At 33.2% G+C, this 25,490-nt stretch overlaps 4 protein-coding genes across 4 annotated transcripts in view; all 4 read left to right on the forward strand.

Moving 5' to 3' along the window:
- Window positions 1-25,490, forward strand: part of LOC115886882 (aldo-keto reductase family 1 member B1-like) — a 46,046-nt gene that overhangs the window by 6,587 nt on the left and 13,969 nt on the right. The window contains exon 2 of the mRNA XM_030906209.1: window positions 22,282-22,445. Within this exon, the coding sequence (XP_030762069.1) occupies window positions 22,282-22,445 (164 nt within the window). The remainder of the gene's footprint in view (window positions 1-22,281; window positions 22,446-25,490) is intronic.
- Window positions 6,763-8,264, forward strand: LOC115886881. The gene is made up of 2 exons (XM_030906208.1): window positions 6,763-8,007; window positions 8,188-8,264. Exons 1-2 carry the CDS (start codon window positions 6,816-6,818, stop codon window positions 8,193-8,195), a joined length of 1,200 nt encoding a protein of 399 aa, XP_030762068.1. The 5' UTR covers window positions 6,763-6,815; the 3' UTR covers window positions 8,196-8,264.
- On the forward strand, window positions 13,772-15,208 carry LOC115886879 (prisilkin-39-like). The gene is made up of 2 exons (XM_030906206.1): window positions 13,772-15,032; window positions 15,111-15,208. The coding sequence occupies exons 1-2, from the start codon at window positions 13,826-13,828 to the stop codon at window positions 15,116-15,118; spliced, it is 1,215 nt and encodes a 404-aa protein (XP_030762066.1). The 5' UTR covers window positions 13,772-13,825; the 3' UTR covers window positions 15,119-15,208.
- LOC115886880 (prisilkin-39-like) lies at window positions 18,393-19,826 on the forward strand. The gene is made up of 2 exons (XM_030906207.1): window positions 18,393-19,650; window positions 19,729-19,826. Exons 1-2 carry the CDS (start codon window positions 18,444-18,446, stop codon window positions 19,734-19,736), a joined length of 1,215 nt encoding a protein of 404 aa, XP_030762067.1. The 5' UTR covers window positions 18,393-18,443; the 3' UTR covers window positions 19,737-19,826.

Genomic DNA, 25,490 nt, shown 5'->3' on the forward strand with positions numbered 1-25,490 from the left:
TTTTTTGGAACATACTTATTAAATTAGAAGGGTAACATATATTAGCAACTTACACTAGACTTTTTAAATATAATAATAGCCTAAAATCCGGCTGCAGGATTATTTCGCTCAGCGTATTTTTAATAAAAACTTAATTTTTACGTATATTTATGAATACAAGAACACATTACATTATAATTTTGAGAGAGTGCCAATCAAAAAGTTACCGCAACAATGTTTGATTAATAATAATAACTGATTTTGGATACGACATTACGTTCATAAAATTTTTTCATTATTTATATGTCAAATTAAAGCAATTTTTATTCTGTGCATATTATTATTAAAGGTGCCTATCAAAAAGTTGAGGCAAATAGGGGTTGCCAAAGTTCAAAGTTTTTCATACGGGCCCGGCAAGAGTGCATCGGACCATCGGACATCTGTAGCTCCAATAATAAAAAAAATTAGGAATTTGTATTTAATGTATTTGTATTTGTAAGTGCCAACCTGAAGTATATATTAGAATGTATTTCAGGGAAATTTTTTAACATATACAGGGTGGCTCAAAAACCGAAGAAAAGTTATTTTGTATTTTATAAAGTTTGGCATTGAATCTTGAACACCCTGTATTGGTTAAGATTACGATATTTATAGCAATGTAAGTACAGACCAACAGTAGTAAATATTTAGTATAGTTGGAACATTTATTTGAACATCTGTTTGTCTTATATTTTCAATATTTTTTTTTAAAAAGGCTGAAAACACTTCTTTTTTTTATTTATTAATATTTTTGAAACGATCGAAAGACATTTAATAATGAAGAAGAAGTCAAAATGCAATAATCTATACCTAGTGTTCCATTTAAAAAAAATCACCCCGATCCATTCACACTTTTTTGAGCCACCCTGAAGAAGTTAAAAAATTCCCCTCAAATACATCCTAAAATATACTGTAGGTTGGCGCTTATACAAAATTCCTAAGTTTTTTTTATTATAGGAGCTACAGATGCCCGACGCACTGTTGCCGGGCCCGTAGGAAAAACTTTGAACCGTGTCAATCCTTATTTGCGGCAATTTTTTTATTCACCCTTATAACATCATGCATAGAATAAAAATATCTTTAATTTGACATATGTATGTATAAATATCAAAAACAATTTTTAATTTAAAGTTATATCAAGTATACATAAATCTTAAGACTTAATTCTGAGTCTTATTTTTTTTCAAGATTATGTCAATAAAAACTAAATAAGTACCGTATGATCGAAAAATAACGGCGTCCAGTTGGCTTGGAAATGACGATCGATGACATTTCCCATATAATTTTACATATAAAATGACAGCGATCTTCATTCACGGCGACAGCCATCGCTGACGCCGTTTTTATTCGACCATACGGCATTTTTATTGGTTTTAAATGGACAATTATACAGAGCAACATTAATAATTGTAACGGTAAATGACGGAATTAATCTAAATTTTCGTCGTAGTTATTTTGGTAAGATCAAAAATGCAATGTTAAACAGTGATTATAAAAATTATGAAATATGTCTCTCATTTGTTTATGATACAGAACTAAATTGCTTTATTTTAAGTGACATTACTGTCTTTTCAAAGATATAACGATACCCCATGGTAACCGTTTGTTCAGTTTAATTAGACTTTACCTTTCCGGCTGCATTGGAACCAAACACAACTTTTTTTTTAATTATTAATATCGCTTTAAAATATCATTATTTAAAAATATTTATACATATATTTTATCGCCATGCGCCATAATGAATGTAATTATAACATATTTCAGAGTTTTGATTTGGCTTTGATTACAGACGATTAAAATTACTAACGGATTTTTCAAATCAAATTTTTTTCAATTTTTTTTTAAAAAGATTCCAAATTTTGTTTCTGGGGTCGAAATATAGGTACTACCCCTAAAAATATTTGCACTTATTTAAGACTCACCCTATTATCAAAATAAAAGAAGGTGTACAGTTTTGAAAACATAGGTAGTATAGAAAGAAATCCAAAAATAGAAAAATGGGTTAATTTTTTTTTAATTTCAGTAAAATTAGTTAGGAAATAAAATACAGGATTGCCCAGTGAAAATCTTTTATACCGGGTGCGCCTCAAAAGAAGCTCACCCCTATTATAGCTTTGATGGAATAAAACGAGATTTGTTATGTTAGTATATGACATAGATTAGGATTGATTGAAGTATTCTTTTCGGTCACTTCCTGTTTCACCGGAACCACCGGAAATGATTACAAGTTTTGATTTTTAAATGGCACCCTCCGTAATTTTTAAATTTATTCGATAGGAAATGACACTCTGAATAGAATGACTTATCATATGTCAACTTTTGATATATTTGCTTAAACAAATATCGTATTTTAAATTTCAATCTAGAATGTGTTGAATAATGTTAAATTTCAATGTAGAGCTGTGTTAAAACAGTAATTTTTAATCAAGGAGCCTTGGAAATAGCTTTGCCTAATGTTTTTAGTGTTTTGTCCTGGTCTGAGAATACCTAGAGAAGCTGAACAAATTATATTTGCCTAATTAAAGTCTTCCTACTCTGGGTGCCCGCTCACCAAAGAATAGAAGGCCATGGAAAAAGCAAATGATCTAGCTAGAATAGGAGCGAACACTTTACTAACCAGAACCGTTCTGTATTCTAAGCGCCTGTTTTCCAACCAACTAAAGGCGGAGCTGAGGATCCTGGAAGACTCCATCTGTAACCTGGAATGGCAGTCCTTCAACAGTCTAAGACACTCGACAAAGTTCCTTAGAACTTACGAACGAGAAAAATCGAAGATTTTCTTTGATTTAAGTAAAAACAATCTTTGGATTGTCACGGGGTTTCTAACGGGACACTGTCTCCTCAACGAACACGTCAGTAGGCTGAAGCTGAGCAACGGCAAATGCAGATTCTGTGGGAAAAATGGGGAAACACCAGAACACCTTATCACTGAGTGTGCCGAGGCGACTGCCGTTCGTGCCATAAACTTTGGTACGGCTGATTTCGAGGATAGAGAGTTGGCCTCTGTGAAACCGTCTCAGATACTGGCTTTTGTTAAAGCCCTGAGACTGTACGATGAGTTATAACTCGTTATAACTCTAGAAAGTTGAAAACACAATAGATCGGTCAAGGTCGCGGTGGTTAACTCCCCTCCTAAATATTCTACATTCATACTACATTCTCTCATTGATCGTTTTTAGACTAACTGTTCTGCATATTTAAAGCTCTCACAAAACTATCAAATTGCGAATACTCCCGATTATCCAAAATCCAATTGCGAAAACTATAACTGTTATGTTTCCCTCATAGTCTTTATACAGGATGGTCCGAATTATATTCGGGAAATTTCGGCAGTATATTTTGTAAATAAAATTAGTTTGTAAAAAATGTGTATAAATTTATCAAATATTGGGTGTAAAAGTTTTATTTTTATTTCGGGTTTGTCCTACAAGTAGCACCCCTCCAAGTAGGAGTCATATTGACATCGAAATGAAATTTCTCATGTCAAAAAATACACAGACACCAATTTTTATAGAAATATTGACTATAGTTCAGAAATTATTTAGAAAAAAAACGAAATAAAAATGAAATTTATACACAGTGTATCTCCGAAACGAAGCATTTTAAGACATAATATATTTATAGGAATTGTTTTACTTATTTTTATCTGCAGAATATGCTGCGGAAGTTTCCCGAGAACAATTTGGACCACCCTGTATACCATAATATACTGTACCGTAATATATTGTAGCTAATATTTAGTCCATTTTACTAGTCCGAAAAGGTAGCAAAATAAGCGTTGGGCATTTAACGTTTTACGTAAAACTGGCTAGGTATTTTTACACAAATGAAGAAGGAAATTAAATATAAAGGATTATACTATATCCGTTTTGAAGCACATTTTTAAACAACTTTATTTTTAAGATTTTGATAGTCAATCATCAACAGAATATTCCTTATGTTTGGACTAAATTTTTTCCAAAATAAAGACCCAATTTTTCCAAATTAAAATTCCGTTACAATGCGGAAATAGATTGAAGTTTTGTGATTATCGTGGTATATATAATTTATAATAGTTTTGTAACAAATTTCTCGCTATTTTATGGCAAATGCTGAAGTTCTGCAAACCTTAATCAAAGCACGTGTGTTTGGAATTTTCGGTGTGACTTAAAACGATAGGATCGAGCTAAGCCTTAGGCAGATTTCTGAAAAATAATATATATTTCCTTCGGCTACACACCCGCTTTACCCGACCCATGAGAGCGCCCGAAAGAGTACTGCGTAATAGACTCAAGTGAAAAGCATATTTCAGGCTAATAAATAGATATTCTATTAAACAGCAATTTTATAAAATATTCTATTTTACAATATTGCTGTATCCATATCCGTTGGGTGTATCCTAACCGCACCGTGTTTCCGATATATCATCTGTTATGAATGTACCGGGTGTCCCACTAAGAATAGCTCTCGGCTGTATCTCGGAAAGTATTGGCCGTAGAACCCGAGGAAAAAAATATTTGTAACTAAAGAGGCCATGAGAAATTGCTGGAAATTAGTTAGATCTGTTTTTATTCAAATGTTAATAACTCCGGACTGGATGACCGGAATCTAACAAGTAAGGGCTCGTTTAAAAGAGTGTTTCGTACTCTATATAAAACCATATAAACAATAATAATATGCCTTTAACAGTAGACGCTAGAGGGCGCTGTCTTGCAATTTAACAAACAATGCGGGGTATCCCAAAAAAATTAAATACAATGGTATATGTAATTTCAGCTGATTGTAAAGAGGAATAAAATTTAAGAAGTCAGTGAAAACCGCATCTTGATATCTTTTTTCAATCTGAAGATATTAGCAAAAATATAATAAATACGAAAAAATTTGCCCTTAACTATCTTATTTTTATAACACGGTAGCAGTAGCCCTCTAGATTATGCCCATTTTAACAAAAAAATAAGATAGAAACAGTTAGTTTATTTTAATATCAACGAAATACCATAATACCAGATGTATTAATATCTAATAATTAAGATATTAATAACAGTGAACAAGAAATGATGATTCAGTAAAGTCATGGTAGGCTTTGGAAAAAAAGTTGCTTTTGACGTAATAGTATAAACGTCAAATTGTTATTAGATCAACATTTTGATAGTCTCAAAATGCCGAAAACTTCAACTACTTCAAATAATAAAGGCATTTTGAAAAAGCAATCAAAAGATAAAAGACTATCAAAAATGTTGATCTAATAACAATTTGACGTTTATACTATTACGTCACAAGCAACTTTTTTTCCAAAGCCTACCATGACTTCACTGAATCATCGTTTCTTGTTCACTGTTATTAATATCTTAATTATTAGATATGAATACATCTGGTATTATGGTATTCTGGTATTTCGTCGATTTTTAAATAAACTAACTGTTTTTATCTTATTTTTTGTTAAAATGGACATAATCAAGAGGGCTACTGATACCGTGTTGTAAAAATAAGGTAATTAAGGGCTTATTTTTGGTATTTATTATAATTTTGCTAATATCTTTGGTTTGCAAGAAGATATCAAGATGCGGTTTTCGCTGACTTTTTAAGTTTTTACTACTCTTTATTATTAGCTGAAATTACATCTACTATTGTATTTATTTTTTTTTGAAAAAAACGCGCTATGTTTGTTAAATTGTAAGAAAGCGCCCCCTAGCGTCTATGTTCAAAACCTTATTATTATTATCTTTATGGCATAATATAGAGTAAGAAACGTTCTTTTAAACGAGCCCTCGTTTGTTGGATTATGATTATCCAGTCCGGAGTTATTAACATTTAAATAATGATAGATCTAACCTTACCCCACCACTTTATTTTATCAGATAGGGGAAAATGGTTCTAACAAAAAAAATCCAAAATTTACTGAAGATTATGAAGCTATTATTTATAGTACTCATTATCTAGGCAAAATTCTGTAAAAAGTCTATTTTCTTATTTTCCATAGCAGCTGCGCCTTCTAGCGGGCGTTTAAACTTGAAAATAATTTCCAGCAATTTCTCATAGACCCTTTAGTTATAAATATTTTTTTCCGTAGGCTTTACGGCTAATACTTTCCGAAATACAGCCGAGAGCTATTCTTAGTGGGACACCCTGTACATAAGAATAATGGAATGTGATAATGCTAATATCGTATTAGCAATTATTATGACATTTTATCTACCATATTTATCAAAATAACGCCTCCTCTAGTACCCAATATCGTAGCCATATCTCTATATTAATAGGAATATTTTCTATTTCATATTGAACTCAAATCAAAACCAAACTCAAATCTGCATAACCAGTACGAAAAAATATTTGTTTTAAAATTATTTTGAACATATGTTTTTTCTATAGGCTTCTGCAACAAAGTCAATATATTATTAAACATTGTATATTTTGTAATTTAAGAATTAATTCATTGTTGGACAGCAAATACTAATTTCATCAATACTGGAATAAAATATACATATCTTAACATTGCATCGATCGGTTGATTTCACTATACATATACAAGTAATGTAACTATACTTAATTTTACCTTAAAATTATATCGGTCTGCTAAAGGTTAAGAAAATAAAGTAAATTGAATATTTAAAGATCACACTGTGTTTTGATAACCTTATAGCCAGCATTTTTGTTAATTATACATTTTTGTTATTTATTATGAAATTAAAAATAATGTCAGTGTTGCGGAACATTTTGACAGCGGGCGATAATTTTCATATATAAATATGGGGGGTAAGTTTTTAACGTCACTATTTTCTAACGAGTGTTCCGAATAGTGTCCTCTAATTAAGAAAATGAAGTCGATCGTATTTTTGGGCCTTATCGCCCTAGCCGCTGCCTCTGGTCAATTTGAAGAATACCAAAAGAACCAATATCAAGGGCAGAAGGTTTTTGGCAATGCGGACAATAATTTTTCTCAGGCCGTGTACCAAGCAGAACAAGCGTATCAATACGCAGTAGCCGCTCAAAAAGTTTTGGCAACTAGCAACTTACCCGCAACTGTCTACCAATATGTGAGCCAACAATTGGGAGAAGGTATAGCAAATGCACGAGTTGCTAAAGAATTTTTCCAAGCTTACCAACAACAATACTATCAACAATATTTCGTTGAAATTGCTTCGAACAGAATTCAGCAAGCTTTGCAGTACTTCCAAAGAGCCTACCAATACATCAACGACCAACAAGTACAAGGTACCTTCACACAAAATATTGAAAACTTTGAACAGCCAATCCAGAATGCTGTGCAAGCTGCTCAAAATGCATACACTCTTTCACAACAGTTTGTCAGCGGATCTCAAGGTACATTCCAAGGTTTCCAACAAGGATTCCAGTACCAAAATGAAGAAAACTACGGTTTCCAATACGTTAAGAACCAATTCCAACAAATTGAAAAATTAGTTGCCACTGCTCAAGAGGCTGTTGAACAAAATGGACCATTTGAAAACGCAAGCTACATTGTTGAATACTTGAAGAAAGGTTTACAATACATTCAAAATATTTCTGAAAAGGTGCAACAAGGTCAGTTTTACAACTCGCCTTCATTTGTATTCCAACAGGCAAAACAAGCTTATCAAGCATTCTATAACGCTTACCAAGCGGCTCGTAAACAAGGACAACGAACTGTTGCTCAACAAATTAATTTACTTCAACAACCCGTCCAGAACGTTGTCCGAGCTATTCAACAAAACTATTCCAACAATGTACAATTTGCTTCTCCCTCTGTTCAACCTGTTCAACAATACGCTTACCCCACCTATGGAGGATACCCAAATCAGTATAACGGACCCTACAGCGCAGGATACCCTTACACCACTTATGGATCTTATGGATTCGAGTCTTACGTTCCAGTAAACTACCCTTCAGCTGCAGCATACCCCAATGTCTATTCCAATGTACCAGCATCATCCCAGTATGGATATTTCAGTAAACACGCCTACCCCTTCACTGGACCCTCTTATCAAAACTACGAGGGAAATGCACCATATGGTCAGTATCTCGATTATGGTTTATTTATTATTATTTTGTTCTTTATTTTAATTATTATATACTATTTTGGAAGTATATGTTTTAAGAGATTTTATATTTCTAAAAGAAATGGCAATTATATTATTTGATTGTCCCTTTGTCGTTTCATGCGTATTAATTATTTTCTTTTTTCTTTTCTAGTTGCCTAAGCTTCAAAGGAGGAGATTTATATGTTATATAATATTTAAGATTTTAAAGAAATAAATTTTTGTTAACTATACAATATCTTTCATTCATCTTTACCTTTGTACCCTTATATATTCCTTTTATTCTTATATTTATAAACAGTTTATTTCCTACTAAAGTTTTTAACCTCATGTGTGGTTATCAGAAAAGAAAAACATTATACATAAAGTATTATAGTATTTTTAAATCAGAATTAAAGAATATACATGAAAAAGAAAACGAATTAGACAAAAATATCCAAAAATATTCTAGAAATGCCAGACATAAAGACCCGGCAAAGAATATCAAAACTTAAATTGAAGGGTCAAGGGAAAAAAGCAAATTTCTCGCCAAACTGAGAAAAGCGCGATTTAATATAGAAAACATTACAAAAATAGAGTAGCAGAACTTATAAAAATAGAGATTTGTTAGAACTTGGCATAATGGGCAATGGACAAACGTATACGAACTCAACAATGAGTTGCCTGGTTTTTTTCTCTTTTTGCTTGACTTGCCTGCTGTTTCAGAACGAGATCTATCGATTAAAAATATTTTCAATATGGCAGCACTTCTGGAAATACAGGAAGTTGACAGCAACTTTCTTATTTTAAATGGATACATAGTTAAATTCTCTGTAAAATTTCATGAATTTTGGTACACTCTATACTCTATACCTAACATTAACTGTTTTTGAGAAAAAAACATATTTAAATTTTTTGCAGGAAAAAAACTGCCTATCAAAAAAATCTGTATAGCCTAAATTATAAATTTAGTGGTTACCACAGCCACTGGGCATAAAGAAAAGACATGTGGCTATCTATTTCAAAAATTGAATTGTTTGAATGCCATATAATATTGGCCGTAGCTGTCATCTAATAGAGCGATTAAAAATTATCATAAATAATTTTTTTCAAATGGAAACCCATTTTTTTATTTCACTAAGGAAAAGGTTTTTTAATTCGTTACTTTTTGATTATACATGTTCCTTTGTTCCTATACCTAAGATAAATCGTTTTGAAGTTATTTAAGAGCTTATGACTTTAAACGTCACGCGATGTAAAACTATATCTGGCCATATTGCCATTAGGTATCACTAAAATAAAAGATATATTTTTATAAGTACACTTTATAAAGCTTTACCAGCAGTATTTATAATATACGAAATTCAAATAATTAGTTTTTTGGCCGAAGGAAATAGAATTGATTATTTGACACTTAATGTCAAAGGAAGCTAGATAAAATCAAGCAAAAATTACGCTTTAAAACTAAATCTTAAATAACTTAAAAACGATTTATTTTAAGTATAGGAACATGTATAATCAAAAAGTAACGAATTAAAAAATCATTTCATTAGTGAAATAAAAAAGTGGATTTCCATTTAAAAAATTGGCACTGGGAGGCAGGTATAGCCGCCCATACTAAAATATGTTAATAAAAAGTTGGTAGGCAGTTCTTTTAGTTTCAAAGTAAAGGAATTTTTCTATTTTTTTTTATCTCAAAAATTGCGACTTTGACTTATTTTGATGTTATTACAAATTTTGTTGCAAATATTATTCCTAATCTTAACGTGAAAACCGTATTTCGCTAGCTACTGTAATTTTGGAGTTACGATTTTTTAAAATTTTTAACCCCCTCCCTCCCAACTTTACCAACCAACCAACCGTACCAACCCCCCACCCCGACCAAAAACTAATGGCCAGATTCTCGGGTGCCACAGTATTTTTATGCCAAATTTGGTTAAAATCGGTTTAGCAGTTTTTGAGTTATCGTGTTACAGACGGACAGACAGACAGACACCATGAAAATATTTTGTATTTAGATCATTTATGACCTAAATAACTCATTTTGAGTGAAATTAAAAAAACTTTTTTTTGTCGATCTTAATAGCCTACCGAGTAGCCTACCATACCTGTTGGTATGGTCGGCTAAAAAAATAATATGTTAATTCCCTGTTATTATGATAAGTTTTTAATCGCTCAATTCCATGACAGCTATGGGCAATATTATATGACATTCGAACAATTTCATTTTTGAAATAGATAGCCACATGTCTTCTCTTTATGCCACAGTGGCTGTGGTAATCACTAAATTTGTCGTTTAGGCTATACAGTTTTTTTTGACAGGCATTTTATTTAATGCAAAAATGTTAAATTTGTTTTTCTCAAAAACGGTTAATATTAGAGTTTGATATCAAAATTCATAAAATTTAACAGAGAATTTAAGTATGTTATAAAAAATGGGGATACCCGTTTAAAATAAGAAAGTTGCTGTAAAGTTCCGGTATTTGGAGAAGTACCGCCATATTGAAAATATTTTTAATCAATAGATCTCGTTATGAAAGAGTAATGTGCAAAAACTCTCCGATCTAGATATTGTAGTTCTCTAGAAACTTCTAATGCACGCCCAACCTGGGACACCCTGTATATCTACAGATTGGTTGCTTTTTCCCAGTTTTGCGGCTTCTAAAGATGCCTAAACTCACTCTGAATGCAAGGTATCGAATATTTAAATAGGTATAACAAACAAATTGACTTTACCTAATTTTTGCCCCGACCCTTCAATAATTATTGTGCTTTATAGTTGAAAATAATATATACCAATTAAAAGCAATCCAAATCAAACTAAACCAAATCAAACTAACTATAATGAAGTTCCGATGCAGACTGACAGTAGCCCTGAGCAGTGATGCAAACTTGGCACCTTAGGCTAAAACCAATACCTAGAGCTTTTTTAATACCTGAGACTAACGTTGATTTTTAGGGTTCCGTACCCAAAGGGAACCCTATTACTAAAACTTCGCTGTCCGTCCGTCCGTCCGTCTGTCACAGAGGTCTATCTTATGAACCGCTATAGCTAGAAAGTGGAAAATTTTACAGATAATGTATCTATGTTGCCGCTATAAGAACAAATACTAAAAACAGAACTAAATAAATGTTTATAAATAAAAAAAAGTACTTTCACTAGACATTATCTTTTAAGTAAGAATTTTACATAGAATCTTTCAAGTCCTCGGTGGCCGCGTGGTTTAAAGCGTTAGGACTTTACGCTGCTAATATGACGTTGGAGCCGTAGTAAGGCAGGTTCGAATCCTAGTCAAGGCGACTTTTTTTCATCGTTTTTTTTTATTTTTACATATTTTTACTTTTTACATATTTATTATTGATTACAATAAACATATAATGTTTGGTAATGTGTTTCTTCATTTTTTTTAAATTACTTATACGCGCATTCAAAATTTCAGCTAAATCAGAAAAAAAGTTTCTAATAATATAGTGTCTAATGTTGTATAGATAATGAATGGTACGGAACCCTTCGTGCACGAGTCCGACTCGCACTTTACCAATGTTTATTTTCAACTTACCTGCTATTACACCAAGGTTCTAAGTTTGAAGCACACTGTACATTGGACATTGTTTTTCGTAAGGATTGTACTACATCAAAAAAATTATTCAGAGATGATATAAAGAAGCAAACCTTGCTATTTTATTTTTATTATCCAAATAAATCCTGTTTCTGAATACATATTTCGCTAAAAGCTCTGTCGCTCATTCCAACGAGGATCTCCAATGATAATTATCACCAACTTCATAATTATCCTATATTCTTATATCTTCGTAATTCTTTATAGTAGATTGATTAATAGTTTAATAAATTATATTTATTAAATATGTTTTTATTACTTTATCAGGAAAATAGGACAAGTAGTTTTTGAAAGGAACGCTTATCAGGAAGATTCCTATTTGGATATCTTTGAGCATAAAGACCTTGAGGCCAAGCAGCAATTTTCCTCACAAAATAAAATCGCTCACAAAATAACATATCCATTTGTTCCACCAGCAGATACTGCTTTGTTTTTCTTGATAAAATAATAAATACTTACTTACTAAACTATTGTAGGTAAATTTAAGTAAACTGCTATCCTTGTTCATAAGGCTGCTATAAATCTAAATAATAAACTCCATAAACTAATGCCAATTTAAAAAATAGTTACTGTCACTAGAAAATTTCCATGACAACACCAGCCATCTTGATTGCCATTTTATTGAAAAATCACTTTTTATTCAAAATCTTAACTAGATAGGTAGAGGAAACCTAATATAGTTTGAAAGAGCATTTGAATCTGCAGCGATTTGTTTCAAAAAATAGGGGGTGTTGAAATAACGAAGTTTTTAAGCAAAATAAATATTTACAGTAGATCAGCAATTTTTGGTACCCTTGTATACATTTAAGGAAGAAATAATTTTTTCAGTTTATTTCTCTACCTTTAAACACAGCACAGAATTAATTCTGAAAAGTAATATACAGGGTGCTGATAATCTATTCTATTGTAATATGCATATTTAAATATCTTTAAATATCTTCTCAAATACCAAAGATGTTAAACATATTTAATCCTTATAATAAATGCCTTTTTAGGCCCAAGTATCCAAAAATGAAATAAAATACCGAATGTGTGTGTGTTCCATAAGAAAAAAATATAACTTTGCTATGGATCTTAGTTCTGAAACACCCTGTATAATTTTAAATCGTGCACATTACCATTCCACATATACCCATAAAATATTTTGTTTCTAAATCTTTCCGTTTTCGTCCGAGATGTTGCTTGACCAATGAGATGCACCACCCTGTATAAAAAATCTTCTGAGGAAAAAATATACAGCCACAATAATTACAATAATACTTTAATGTAACATTCCATTTGAGCTATCCTGTATAATTAAAAAAAAGGTATTAGTTTACACTATCAATCCGAAATTAAATATCTGGTTCTTGTGTATTCTGATAGGATATTATTTTAAGCAAATAAATTAATAGATAGTATAACTAAATAAAAAAGAATACCAAGGAATACCATATTTTTATAAAGAAACTGTAACAAATATATCAAGAAATAGAATTTTAGTTAACTTAATCGTTAATATAAATCTTTTTTAATATAAACTAATGAGTTTTTAATAATCTTAAATTAATGTTCTTGGGACATTAGATTTCGAAAACTCTGAATTATGTTTTTCATTTTTTTTAAATCTTTATTTAGTCTTTTATTAGTCATAATTATTCACTAGACATCACAGCACAATGACATAATATTCACTAAAGTTAGTCAAACAATATAAATTTGTGCAAGAAAAAGAGAAATACAACACATTTTTGTATTGTACTGATTTGTGATTTGCATTTACTAACTTTGATTGCCCGTGGCTGTATCGTACTAAAACTGTTTTTAATAATTATATTAACTATGTAGTATTAACGATGTCCTACAAATAGAAAACAATTTCATGTTTAATTTTTTGTACTTAATATTTTTTCGCCTGGCAACTTATTAAACTACAATCAACTCATATCTAAAGACCACACTGCGACTTTTCACCTCTTAAAAACTATATCAAAAGTGTTAATTAAATTTGTAACAAACATGTTATTTTTAAGCAATTAAAACATAATTGTGTGTTGAATTTATTAACATAAATATTATCAATTCTGATAAGTGTTACTAGCATGGAACTGTGTGTGAAACAACGATAATTTCTTCTTATAAATACCGACGTAAAATATTCGACCAGCATCAGTTAATCGATCACCTTCCAGTGTAATACAGAAGGAAAAAAAGATGAAGTCGATTGCTTTCCTTGCCTTCTTGGCACTTGCGTCTGCAGGACCAATTTCCTACCCTTTCACCCAATCGAGCCAATACGGACCATCATCATATGGGTATGCTAGTGGTTCTGCATATGGTAACTACGGATATGGAAGCTATGGGTATGGCAGATATGGAGCAGGAAGTTCTTACGTAAGCCAATATTTACAACAAGCTCAGTACTACGCCGAAGCTGCCTTGCAATCTGCCCAAGGATTTGCCCAAGAATCTGAAGCAGCTCAAGGTATTTCCTACATCAACCAACAAATTCAACAAGGATTGCAGTACGTACAGGCTGTTTACCAAGCCGTTCAAGAAGGTTCTTATTCACCTTCATACATTGCCCAACAAATTCAGTTTGCTCAACAAGCATTCTACAATGCCTACCAAGCCGCTGAAAAATTCAACTTCCAGACTATTGCTGAACAGGCCCAATATGCTTACAGAGCCGTGTCGTCTGTTTACCAAGCCTTCTACGCCTTCGGAGCATATTATGGTTATGGATACCCATCTGCCAGCTCAAAATACCAACAATACGCTCCAACTGGATATAACTACTTCAAAAATTTAATCCAACAGTATTTCAACAAAGACAGCTCTTACGGATATGGATACTCTAACAACTATGGCCCATACAGTTCTTCCAGCTATGGTTATGGACCATACAATGCCTACAGCAGCTATTATGGACCTTACTCTTCTGAATATAGCTCAAACTACCCATACAATTATGCTGGCTACGGCAGCTACTACGGACCATACAGCTCCAGCTACTCTTCTGGATACGCCAGTTCATATGGATACCCATACAGCTATGGATCTGGATACAGCGGATATTACGCTCCTTACAGCTCCAGCTACTCCTACGGACCTTTCAACTCTGGTTATGGTTCTTCAGTCTACCCTTACAGTTACGGATCTGCATCCTACCCTGGATACAATTCCTACGCATACGGATCTAACTCTTTCCCATACAACTCTTACACCTACGGTTCCTATCCCTACAACTCATATGGTTCATCTAGCTACGGATATTACGGTCCATACAGTTCATCGGCATATTCTGGTGCTTATACCCCATACAGTTACAACTCCTACAAAGGCTACACCCCATACCAATATGGATCGTTTAGTGCTTACCCATTCTCCGCCTACGGATATGGCCAATCCGCTGCTGCTGGTTAGTATAAACATATTTTAATTTATATTCTCAGTATTATTTAGGTTATATGAAGCTAATTGGTGTTCTTTGTTACAGCTGCCTAAACGGATAAATTATGAAGATAGACGCTAATGAAGATAATATAAGATGTATATTTTTTTAATATATAGAAATAAATGATGATTTGTTGCTAATTATATATTTTTATTTCAAATTAATGGAACAACCTTACCTATATCCCTATATCGCTTAAAGCTTCTCGCAATTAGTGGAATAAATTAGCGGTTTCAATTACACTTTATACTTTTTAGTTTACGATCATTCACAATGTCTAAAAAACACAATTAAAATTAATAACATATCCTAGCAACAGCATGCGGTAGTCTGTTGTATCCATAGAGAAAGCATATAATATTTAGCTTATAAAACAATAAACTTTTGATTTCTAACCAAAATTTTTCTTGACGGATGATAATCAAAGGGCAAAATGACATTCCTCGCAAATTTTGAAGTATAATTAGTGGAAAACATGTGGAAAAGTCAAAAGTTTGGTTTAAACTTTTTCGGCTAACTGAGAATTACTAGCACTAATTATTAAGTTCTGAATATGCTTACATTAAAAATAGGTGAACAAACTTCTACGCTAATTGAAACCACTAATTTATTCCACTAATTGCGAGATTCTGAATCAAGCTTTACAGTTTATACTTTTTAGTTTACGATCACTCACAATGTCTCAAAAATACAATTAAAATTAACAGCATATCCAAGCAACAGCTTGCGGTAGTCAGTTATATCCATAGTGAATCTATACTAATCTATACTAATATATAAAATCCTTAAGTGACTGACATACTGATTAATCACGATCCTGCTCAAACCACTCAACGTAAGAAGCTCAATTTTGGCATACAGATTGATTCTAAGGTGTAGAGGTTCGATATGAAGGGATTTTTCGAAATTCCAGTTCCAAGCGGGTGAAACCACCCCTCAAATATTACAATATTTTTTATTTAAAAAAACGGTCAAGTTTCCGAAAAAACGCTTAAACACGTATATTTTATTTTGCTTGTTTACATATTTTAAGATTATTTAAAAATGGATACAGGGTGTTTCGAAAAATTTGGTCATTGATTAATCACGATACTGATTAAAGCGCTGGACGAAAAAAGCTGATTTTTGGAAAACAGATGGACTTTAGGGTGTAGAGGTTCGATAAGAAGGGGTTTTTCGAAAATCGAATTCTAAGGGGGTGAAACTATCCCTCAAATATTAAAATATTTTTTATTTAAAAACCGGTGAGTTTTTCGGAAAAACTCTTAAACACGTATATTTTATTTTGTTGTTTTACATATTTTAAGATTTTTTATAAATTTATACAGGGTGTTTCATAAAATATGACCATTGAGTTATCACGATTCTGCTTAAACTGCTTGACGTTTTAAGCTGATTTTTGGCAAACGGATTGACTGTGGGGTGTAGAGGTTCGATAAGGCGGGGTTTCTCGAATCTCAAATTCCAAGAGGGTGAAAACGCCCCTCAAATATTACAATATTTGTTATTTAAAAAACGGTTAGTCTTTCGGGAAAACGCTTGGACAAGCATAATTTATTTGGTTTTTTTACATATTTTGAAATTTTTTAAAAAATCATACAGGGTGTTCCAAAAATTTGGGTAATTTCTTAACCACGATTCTGCTTAAACTGCTTGACGTAAAAAGCTTATTTTTGGCACACGGATTTTTCGAAAGTCAAATTCCAACGAGATGAAACTACCCCTCAAATATTAAAAAATTATATAATAATATCGCCATATTGTTTTTTCTCATGCTGACATAAATGTGAGAAAATTTTATCCAGTTTGTATGTTAATGGAAATTCTTGCTTTGCTTTGTCATCACCATTACAAATGATTAATTCGACGCGAACGAAGTCGCTGGTACACACTAGTAAAATATAAAATCCTTAAGTGACTGACATACTGATTAATCACGATCCTGCTCAAACCACTCAACGTAAGAAGCCCAATTTTGGCATACAGGTTAATTCTAGGGTGTAGAGGTTCGATAAGAAGGGATTTTTCGAAATTCCAGTTCCAAGAGGGTGAAAGCAACCCTCAAATATTACAATATTTTTTATTTAAAAAACGGTCAAGTTTCCGAAAAAACGCTTAAACACGTATATTTTATTTTGTTTTTTACATATTTTAAGATTTTTAAAAAATGTATACAGTGTGTTTCGAAAAATCTGGTTATTGATTAATCATGATCCTGCTTAAAGCGCTTGACGTAAAAAGCTGATTTTTGGAAAACAGATTGACTTTAGAGTGTAGAGGTTCGATAAGAAGGGATTTTTCGAAACACGAATTCTATGGGGGTGAAACTATCCCTCAAATATTAAAATCTTTTTTATTGAAAAACCGGTGAGTTTTTTGGAAAATCTCTTAAACACGTATATTTTATTTTGTTGTTTTACATATTTTAAGATTTTTTATAAATTTATACAGGGTGTTTCATAAAATATAACCATTGAGTAGTCACGATTCTGCTTAAACTGCTAGACGTTTAAAGCTGATTTTTGGTAAACGGATCGACTGCGGGGTGTAGAGATTCGATAAGGAGGGGTTTCTCGAATCTCAAATTCCGAGAGGGTGAAAACGCCCCTCAAATATTACAATTTTTGTTATTTAAAAAACGGTTAGTCTTTCGGGAAAACGCTTGGATAAGCATAATTTATTTGTTTTTTTTACATATTGTGAAATTTTTTAAAAAATCATACAGGGTGTTCCAAAATGTTGGGTAATTTCTTAACCACGATTCTGCTTAAATTCTTTGACATGAAAAGCTTATTTTTGGCAAACGGATTTTTCGAAAGTCAAATTCCAACGAGATGAAACTACCCCTCAAATATTACCAAGTTATATAATAATATCGCCATATTCTTTTGTCACATGCTCACATAACTGTGAGAAAATTTTATCCAGTTTGTATGTTAATGGAAACTCTTGCTTTGCTTTATCATCACCATTACAAATGATTAACTTGAGGCGAACGAAGTCGCTGGTACACGCCAGTGTCCTATAAATAGAAAACAATTTCATGTTTCATTTTTTGTACTTAATATTTTTTCGCCTGGCAACTAATTAAACTACAATCAACTCATATCTAAAGACCACACTGCGACTTTTCACCTCTTAAAAACTATATCAAAAGTGTTAATTAAATTTGTAACAAACATGTTATTTTTAAGCAATTAAAACATAATTGTGTGTTGAATTTATTAACATAAATATTATCAATTCTGATAAGTGTTACTAGCATGGAACTGTGTGTGAAACAACGATAATTTCTTCTTATAAATACCGACGTAAAATATTCGACCAGCATCAGTTAATCGATCACCTTCCAGTGTAATACAGAAGGAAAAAAAGATGAAGTCGGTTGCTTTCCTTGCCTTCTTGGCACTTGCGTCTGCAGGACCAATTTCCTACCCTTTCACCCAATCGAGCCAATACGGACCATCATCATATGGGTATGCTAGTGGTTCTGCATATGGTAACTACGGATATGGAAGCTATGGGTATGGCAGATATGGAGCAGGAAGTTCTTACGTAAGCCAATACTTACAACAAGCTCAGTACTACGCCGAAGCTGCCTTGCAATCTGCCCAAGGATTTGCCCAAGAATCTGAAGCAGCACCAGGTATTTCCTACATCAACCAACAAATCCAACAAGGATTGCAGTACGTACAGGCTGTTTACCAAGCCGTTCAAGAAGGTTCTTATTCAGCTTCATACATTGCCCAACAAATTCAGTTTGCTCAACAAGCATTCTACAATGCCTACCAAGCCGCTGAAAAATTCAACTTCCAGACTATTGCTGAACAGGCCCAATATGCTTACAGAGCCGTGTCGTCTGTTTACCAAGCCTTCTACGCCTTCGGAGCATATTATGGTTATGGGTACCCATCTGCCAGCTCGAAATACCAACAATACGCTCCAACTGGATATAACTACTTCAAAAATTTAATCCAACAGTATTTCAACAAAGAGAGCTCTTACGGATATGGATACTCTAACAACTATGGCCCATACAGTTCTTCCAGCTATGGTTATGGACCATACAATGCCTACAGCAGCTATTATGGACCTTACTCTTCTGAATATAGCTCAAACTACCCATACAATTATGCTGGCTACGGCAGCTACTACGGACCATACAGCTCCAGCTACTCTTCTGGATACGCCAGTTTATATGGATACCCATACAGCTATGGATCTGGATACAGCGGATATTACGCTCCTTACAGCTCCAGCTACTCCTACGGACCTTTCAACTCTGGTTATGGTTCTTCAGTCTACCCTTACAGTTACGGATCTGCATCCTACCCTGGATACAATTCCTACGCATACGGATCTAACTCTTACCCATACAACTCTTACACCTACGGTTCCTATCCCTACAACTCATATGGTTCATCTAGCTACGGATATTACGGTCCATACAGTTCATCGGCATATTCTGGTGCTTATACCCCATACAGTTACAACTCCTACAAAGGCTACACCCCATACCAATATGGATCGTTTAGTGCTTACCCATTCTCCGCCTACGGATATGGCCAATCCGCTGCTGCTGGTTAGTATAAACATATTTTAATTTATATTCTCAGTATTATTTAGGTTATATGAAGCTAATTGGTGTTCTTTGTTACAGCTGCCTAAATGGATAAATTATGAAGATAGACGCTAATGAAGATAATATAAGATGTATATTTTTTTAATATATAGAGATAAATGATGATTTGTTGCTAATTATATATTTTTATTTCAAATTAATGGAACAACTTTACCTATATCCCTATATCGCTTAAAGCTTCATGCAGAACCTCGCAATTAGTGGAATAAGTTAGTGGTTTCAATTACACTTTATACTTTTTAGTTTACGATCATTCACAATGTCTAAAAAAACACAATTAAAATTAATAACATATCCTAGCAACAGCATGCGGTAGTCTGTTGTATCCATAGAGAAAGCATAATATTTAGCTTATAAAACAATAAACTTTTGATTTCTAACCAAAATTTTTCTTGACGGATGATAATCAAAGGGCAAAATGACATTCCTCGCAAATTTTGGAGTATAATTTAGTGGAAAAGTCAAAAGTTTGGTTTAAACTCTTTCGGCTAACTGAGAATTACTACCCCTAATTATTAAGTTCTAAATATGCTTACATTAAAAATAGGTGAACAAACCTCTACGCTAATTGAAACCAATAATATATTCCACTAATTGCGAGGTTCTGAATCAAGTTTTACACTTTATACTTTCTAGTTTACGATCACTCAAAATGTCTCAAAAACACAATTAAAATTAATAGCATATCCTAGCAACAGCTTGCGGTAGTCAGTTGTATCCATAGTGAATCTATACTAATATATAAAATCCTTAAGTGACTGACATACTGATTAATCACGATCCTGCTCAAACCACTCAACGAAAGAAGCTCAATTTTGGCATACAGGTTAATTCTAGGGTGTAGAGGTACGATAAGAAGGGATTTTTCGAAATTCCAATTCCAAGAGAAAAACCACCCCTCAAATATTGCAGTATTTTTTATTTAAAAAACGGTCAAGTTTCCAAAAAAAACGCTTAAACACGTATATTTTATTTTGTTTTTTGCATATTTTAAGATTTTTTAAAAATGTATACGGGGTGTTTCGAAAAATCTGGTCATTGATTAATCACGATCCTGCTAAAGCGCTTGACGTTAAAAGCTGATTTTTGGAAAACAGATTGACTTTAGGGTGTAGAGGTTCGATAAGAAGGGATTTTTCGAAACTCGAATTCTAAGGGGGTGAAACTATCCCTCAAATATTAAAATATTTTTTATTTAAAAACCGGTGAGTTTTTCGGGAAAACTCTTAAACACGTATATTTTATTTTGTTGTTTTACATATTTTAAAAATTTTTATAAATTTATACAGGGTGTTTCATAAAATATGGCCATTGAGAAATCACGATTCTGCTTAAACTGCTTGACGTTTAAAGCTGATTTTTGGTAAACGGATTGAATGTGGGGTGTAGAGGTTCGATAAGGGGGGGTTCTCGAATCTCAAATTCCAAGAGGGTGAAAACGCCCCTCAAATATTACAATATTTGTTATTTAAAAAACGGTTAGTCTTTCGGGATAACGCTTGGACAAGCATACTTTATTTGTTTTTTTTTACATATTTTGAATTTTTTTAAAAAATCCTACAGGGTGTTCCAAAAAGTTGGGTAATTTCTTAACCACGATTCTGCTTAAACTGCTTGACGTAAAAAGCTTATTTTTGGCAAACGGATTTTTCGAAAGTCAAATTCCAACGAGATGAAACTACCCTTCAAATATTATCAAGTTATATAATAATATCGCCATATTGTTTTTTCTCATGCTGACATAAATGTCAGAAAATTTTATCCAGTTTAATGTAAATTCTTGCTTTGCTTTATCATCACCATTACAAATGATTAAGTCGCTGGTACACGCTAGTAACTAATATTTCGCTTATGAAACAATTAACTTTTGGTTTCTAACCACAATTTCTCTTGACAGATTTCAAGAGGCTAACATGACATTACTCGCAAATTTTGAAGTATAATTAGTGGAAAAGTCAAATGTTTGTTAACTTTTATTTAGTAGTAGTATTTATTTAGTGGTAACTTTTATTAATAGAAACTAATTGAAAATGACTGCCACTAATTTTGACGTTCTGAATGCTTAAATTGCAATTAAAGGAACAAACTTCTGCACTAATTATACCTCAAATTTTGCGTGAAATGTCATTTTGGTCTTTGATTTTATTCCTTCGTCACGAGAAATAGTGGTTCGAAATCAAAAATGGATTGTTTCAAAAGCTAAATATTAGGCGTTCTCTATGGATATAACTGACTAACTCACACTGTTGCTAGGATATTCTACCGTATGATCGAGAAAAAACGGCGTCAGCGATGGCTATGAAATGAAGATCGCTGTCATTTTAAATGTAAATTTATATGGGAAATGTCATCGATCGTCATTTCTCAGCCAACTGGACGCCTTTTTTTTCGATCATACGGTATTAATTTTAATTGTGTTTTTTAAACATTGTGAATGATCGTAAACTAAAATGTATAAAGTGTAATTGAAACCACTAATTTATTCCACTAATTGCGAGGTTCTGTATGAAGTTTAATAGTTAACAAAGTTATAATTGGAAAATGAATTTAGATTATGCTCATTTATTTCAGTCTAAAGCAGGCGAAGTAGAACAAGCAGTTAAAGATGCTATTGATATTGGCTATCGTCATATTGATTGTGCCCATGTTTATGGTAACGAAAAAGAAGTAGGTGCTGCTTTAAAGGCCAAACTAGTTGATGGTACAATAAAAAGAGAAGATATTTTCATAACAAGGTAATATCATATTAAACATAAGTTGTCTTTATTAAACTCTGATGACAGGAGAAATAAACAGTTTCGGTCCTAAGGCAAGACAAACTTTAATTAACACCTGAAGCTGGCGATATTTGTGACTATTTCTCTTTAGTCAATAAATTCACATGATTCAATTTCTCAAATCGAATGAATACCTTATTTACTTACTTACTACCATTACTCGCTGACGAGTATTTGACACGCATCAAAAGCTGGTTACGCAAGGCGATTCCTGTCATGAGCTTTTCGGTGACTGAAAAGCCCGATACGTGATGTTATCTCTCTTCCGCACTCCGGACATTCAAAAATCTCATTACTTTGCTGCCTCATTACTTTTTGGTTGTCGTTATTAACTGAATTTACAATTCTCCTTCATTGCGTTCTATTGTGCGCTGCTTCCTCCCACTGATGCTGCATACTTATCCCCTTTAAGTTTTCATGAACAACATCCTTGTATCTTTTGAGTTGTCCACCCGGTTTCCTCTTACCCTCTACAAGTTCACCGTAAAGAAGAGATTTTGGTAGGCGGTTTTCTTGCATCCTGCATACGTGGCCAGCCCATCTTAAGCGAGATTTAGTAATCAAGACTTCAGCGCTTTCGCAGCTTGCGTTTTCAAGGACTGATACATTTGAGACATGGTGGTACCATTTGATTCTTAACAGTTGTCTAAGGTGTCTCTGTTGTAACTTGTTTAATGCGCTCGTGTGCTGGCGGTACGGCACCCAGGTTTCACTTCCATATAGCATGGTGGGGATTATTACTGCTCGATACGCTGCAAGTTTCGTTTTTGTGCTCAAGTCATGATTGTAGAAAACCCTGTCTTTTAATTTCCAGGATGCTCTTGAGGCGCTACTGATTCTGTGCTGAATTTCAAAGTCGATATTTGCCTTTTGCGAAATCAAACTGCCTATGTAACTAAATTCCGATACATATTCCAATAGTTCTTCTCCGATTTTTATAGAGCTGTTATGATTTTCCGGGGGAGTGCACATGATTTTAGTTTTATCGATGTTCAGTTTAAGGCCCAAAGTCTCGTATGCCTAGGTACATGTGTTCAGCATTTCCTGTAATTGCTGTAACGTATTTGCAACTAGAGCGCAGTCATCAGCGTATTGGAGTTCTGTGATGAATTTTATACGTATTTTTGCCCTGAGTCTTTTTATGTTGAACAGACCGCCGTCATACCTGTATCTAACACCCATTCCTCTTTCTTGCAGTTTGCAGTCCACTATAATAGAGAGCGCTGCCATGAATATATTGAATAGGAGAGGAGCTAGGACACATCCCTGCCTAACTCCTGTATTTGTCAGGAAGGGATCGCTCAGTGATCCATGATGTGACACTCTCCACATGTTGTTGTTATGGAAGCTTTTACACACAGTAAGAAATTTGTTGGGCACTCCGAACTTTTGCATAATTGCCCAAAGTGCATCTCTGTTTACAGAGTCGAAGGCTTTAGTTAGGTCGATAGATGCAACATAAAGTTTACTCTGCTGTTCCTTTACTTTTTCCTGTAGTTGGCGGACGGAGAATATGGAATCAACGGTACCGCGGTTGGTGCCAAAGCCCGTTTGCGATTCTGGGAGTATTTTTTCTATATGTGGGTGAAGGCGGTTTGACATAATTTTTGCGAGAACTTTTCCTCTGATAACCAGTAGTGAAATGCCTCGGTAGTTTCCGCAATTTGATGCACTTCCTTTGTTCTTAAATATATTCACTATATTCGCGTTGCGAAAGTCCTGAGGTACCTCTCCGCTTTCCCGTATGACATCGAAGAGAGCCTTAAGATGGCCTAAAAGTTCTTTACTTGCACACTTATAGATTTCCGCTGGAATCGCGTCACAGGCAGCCGATTTGTTTTGTTTTTAAGTTGTTTTATGGAGGCCTTTATTTCCTGTTCCGTTATTGGGATATCTAATACATCGATGGTGTTATACTGAGGTATTGTTTAGTGCTTGTATATTGGAGATGTTATCTTGGTTAAGGGTATGGCTGTAATGCTCGTTCCAGCGATTTCTGATTTGCTCTTCCTCTTTTAGAAGTTCACCGTTTTGTGCCTTGATTGGGCTGCTTACGTTCTTAGTTGGGCCGTATACTTCTTTTACAGCCTCGAAGAATTTACGATAGTCATGATGCGATTTATTTTGTCTGCTACAGAATAAGAGCCTTTGCTGTTACGGCTGATATTGTTGTTGAGACTGTTGGATCGCACTAAAAGACGATTTTTTGTCGACTCTCTTGACTAAATTGACTAAAGACTACTCTATTGTAAAGTTTTCAAAAGTTTTTTTTTTCAATCCAAATGCCCATCTCTACTGCGCAGTACTGAATAGTCCTCAACACGAATCATTTGAACAATACCTAAATTAAAATACCTAAATGTGAAACCTTGAAATAAGAGTATACATGGTGCGTCAGTAGTTAAGTGGCAAGAATCCTTATATAATTTTATTATATACCTATACTGCAAGAAATTTGTTTTCTATCTTATGAATAATTTGGTACCATGTACACACTTGGTATTTCGTGTCAACCTGTTGATATATCGCATGTTGCAATTTCAAATGAACCATATATTCGAAAATGTAAAGACGTATGGTATGTCTTTCTTTTCAGAATGTCATTTTCTATCAAATAAAGATATCAAATAAAAATCAAAAGTTGTAATCATTTCCGGTGAAACAGGAAGTGACCAAAAACAATTAATTGATTACGTCAATCAATCCTAATTTATATCATATACTAACATACTAAATCTCGATTTTTATCTGAATAAATAAAAAAATTATAGGGGTGAGTCACTTTTGAGACGTACCCTGTATAGGTATACGAATAATATACTTTATTTTGTACCCAGCATGAGAAATATTCATAAGATGGAGAAGGGTTTTATTTATTGCGATGTTTAAAAAAAGTTATACGAAATAGATTCATCATCATCATGGTCTTTGTTGGTTATTTCCAGCACATTTCGTTCTATTGAGCGTTGTGCGACCTGCAATTTCATTATAATGTCCGTTTTA

This window comes from Sitophilus oryzae, unplaced genomic scaffold (genome assembly GCF_002938485.1).
Source record: "Sitophilus oryzae breed Bouriz unplaced genomic scaffold, Soryzae_2.0 scaffold_499_pilon_pilon, whole genome shotgun sequence".
NCBI lineage: Eukaryota > Metazoa > Arthropoda > Insecta > Coleoptera > Curculionidae > Sitophilus > Sitophilus oryzae.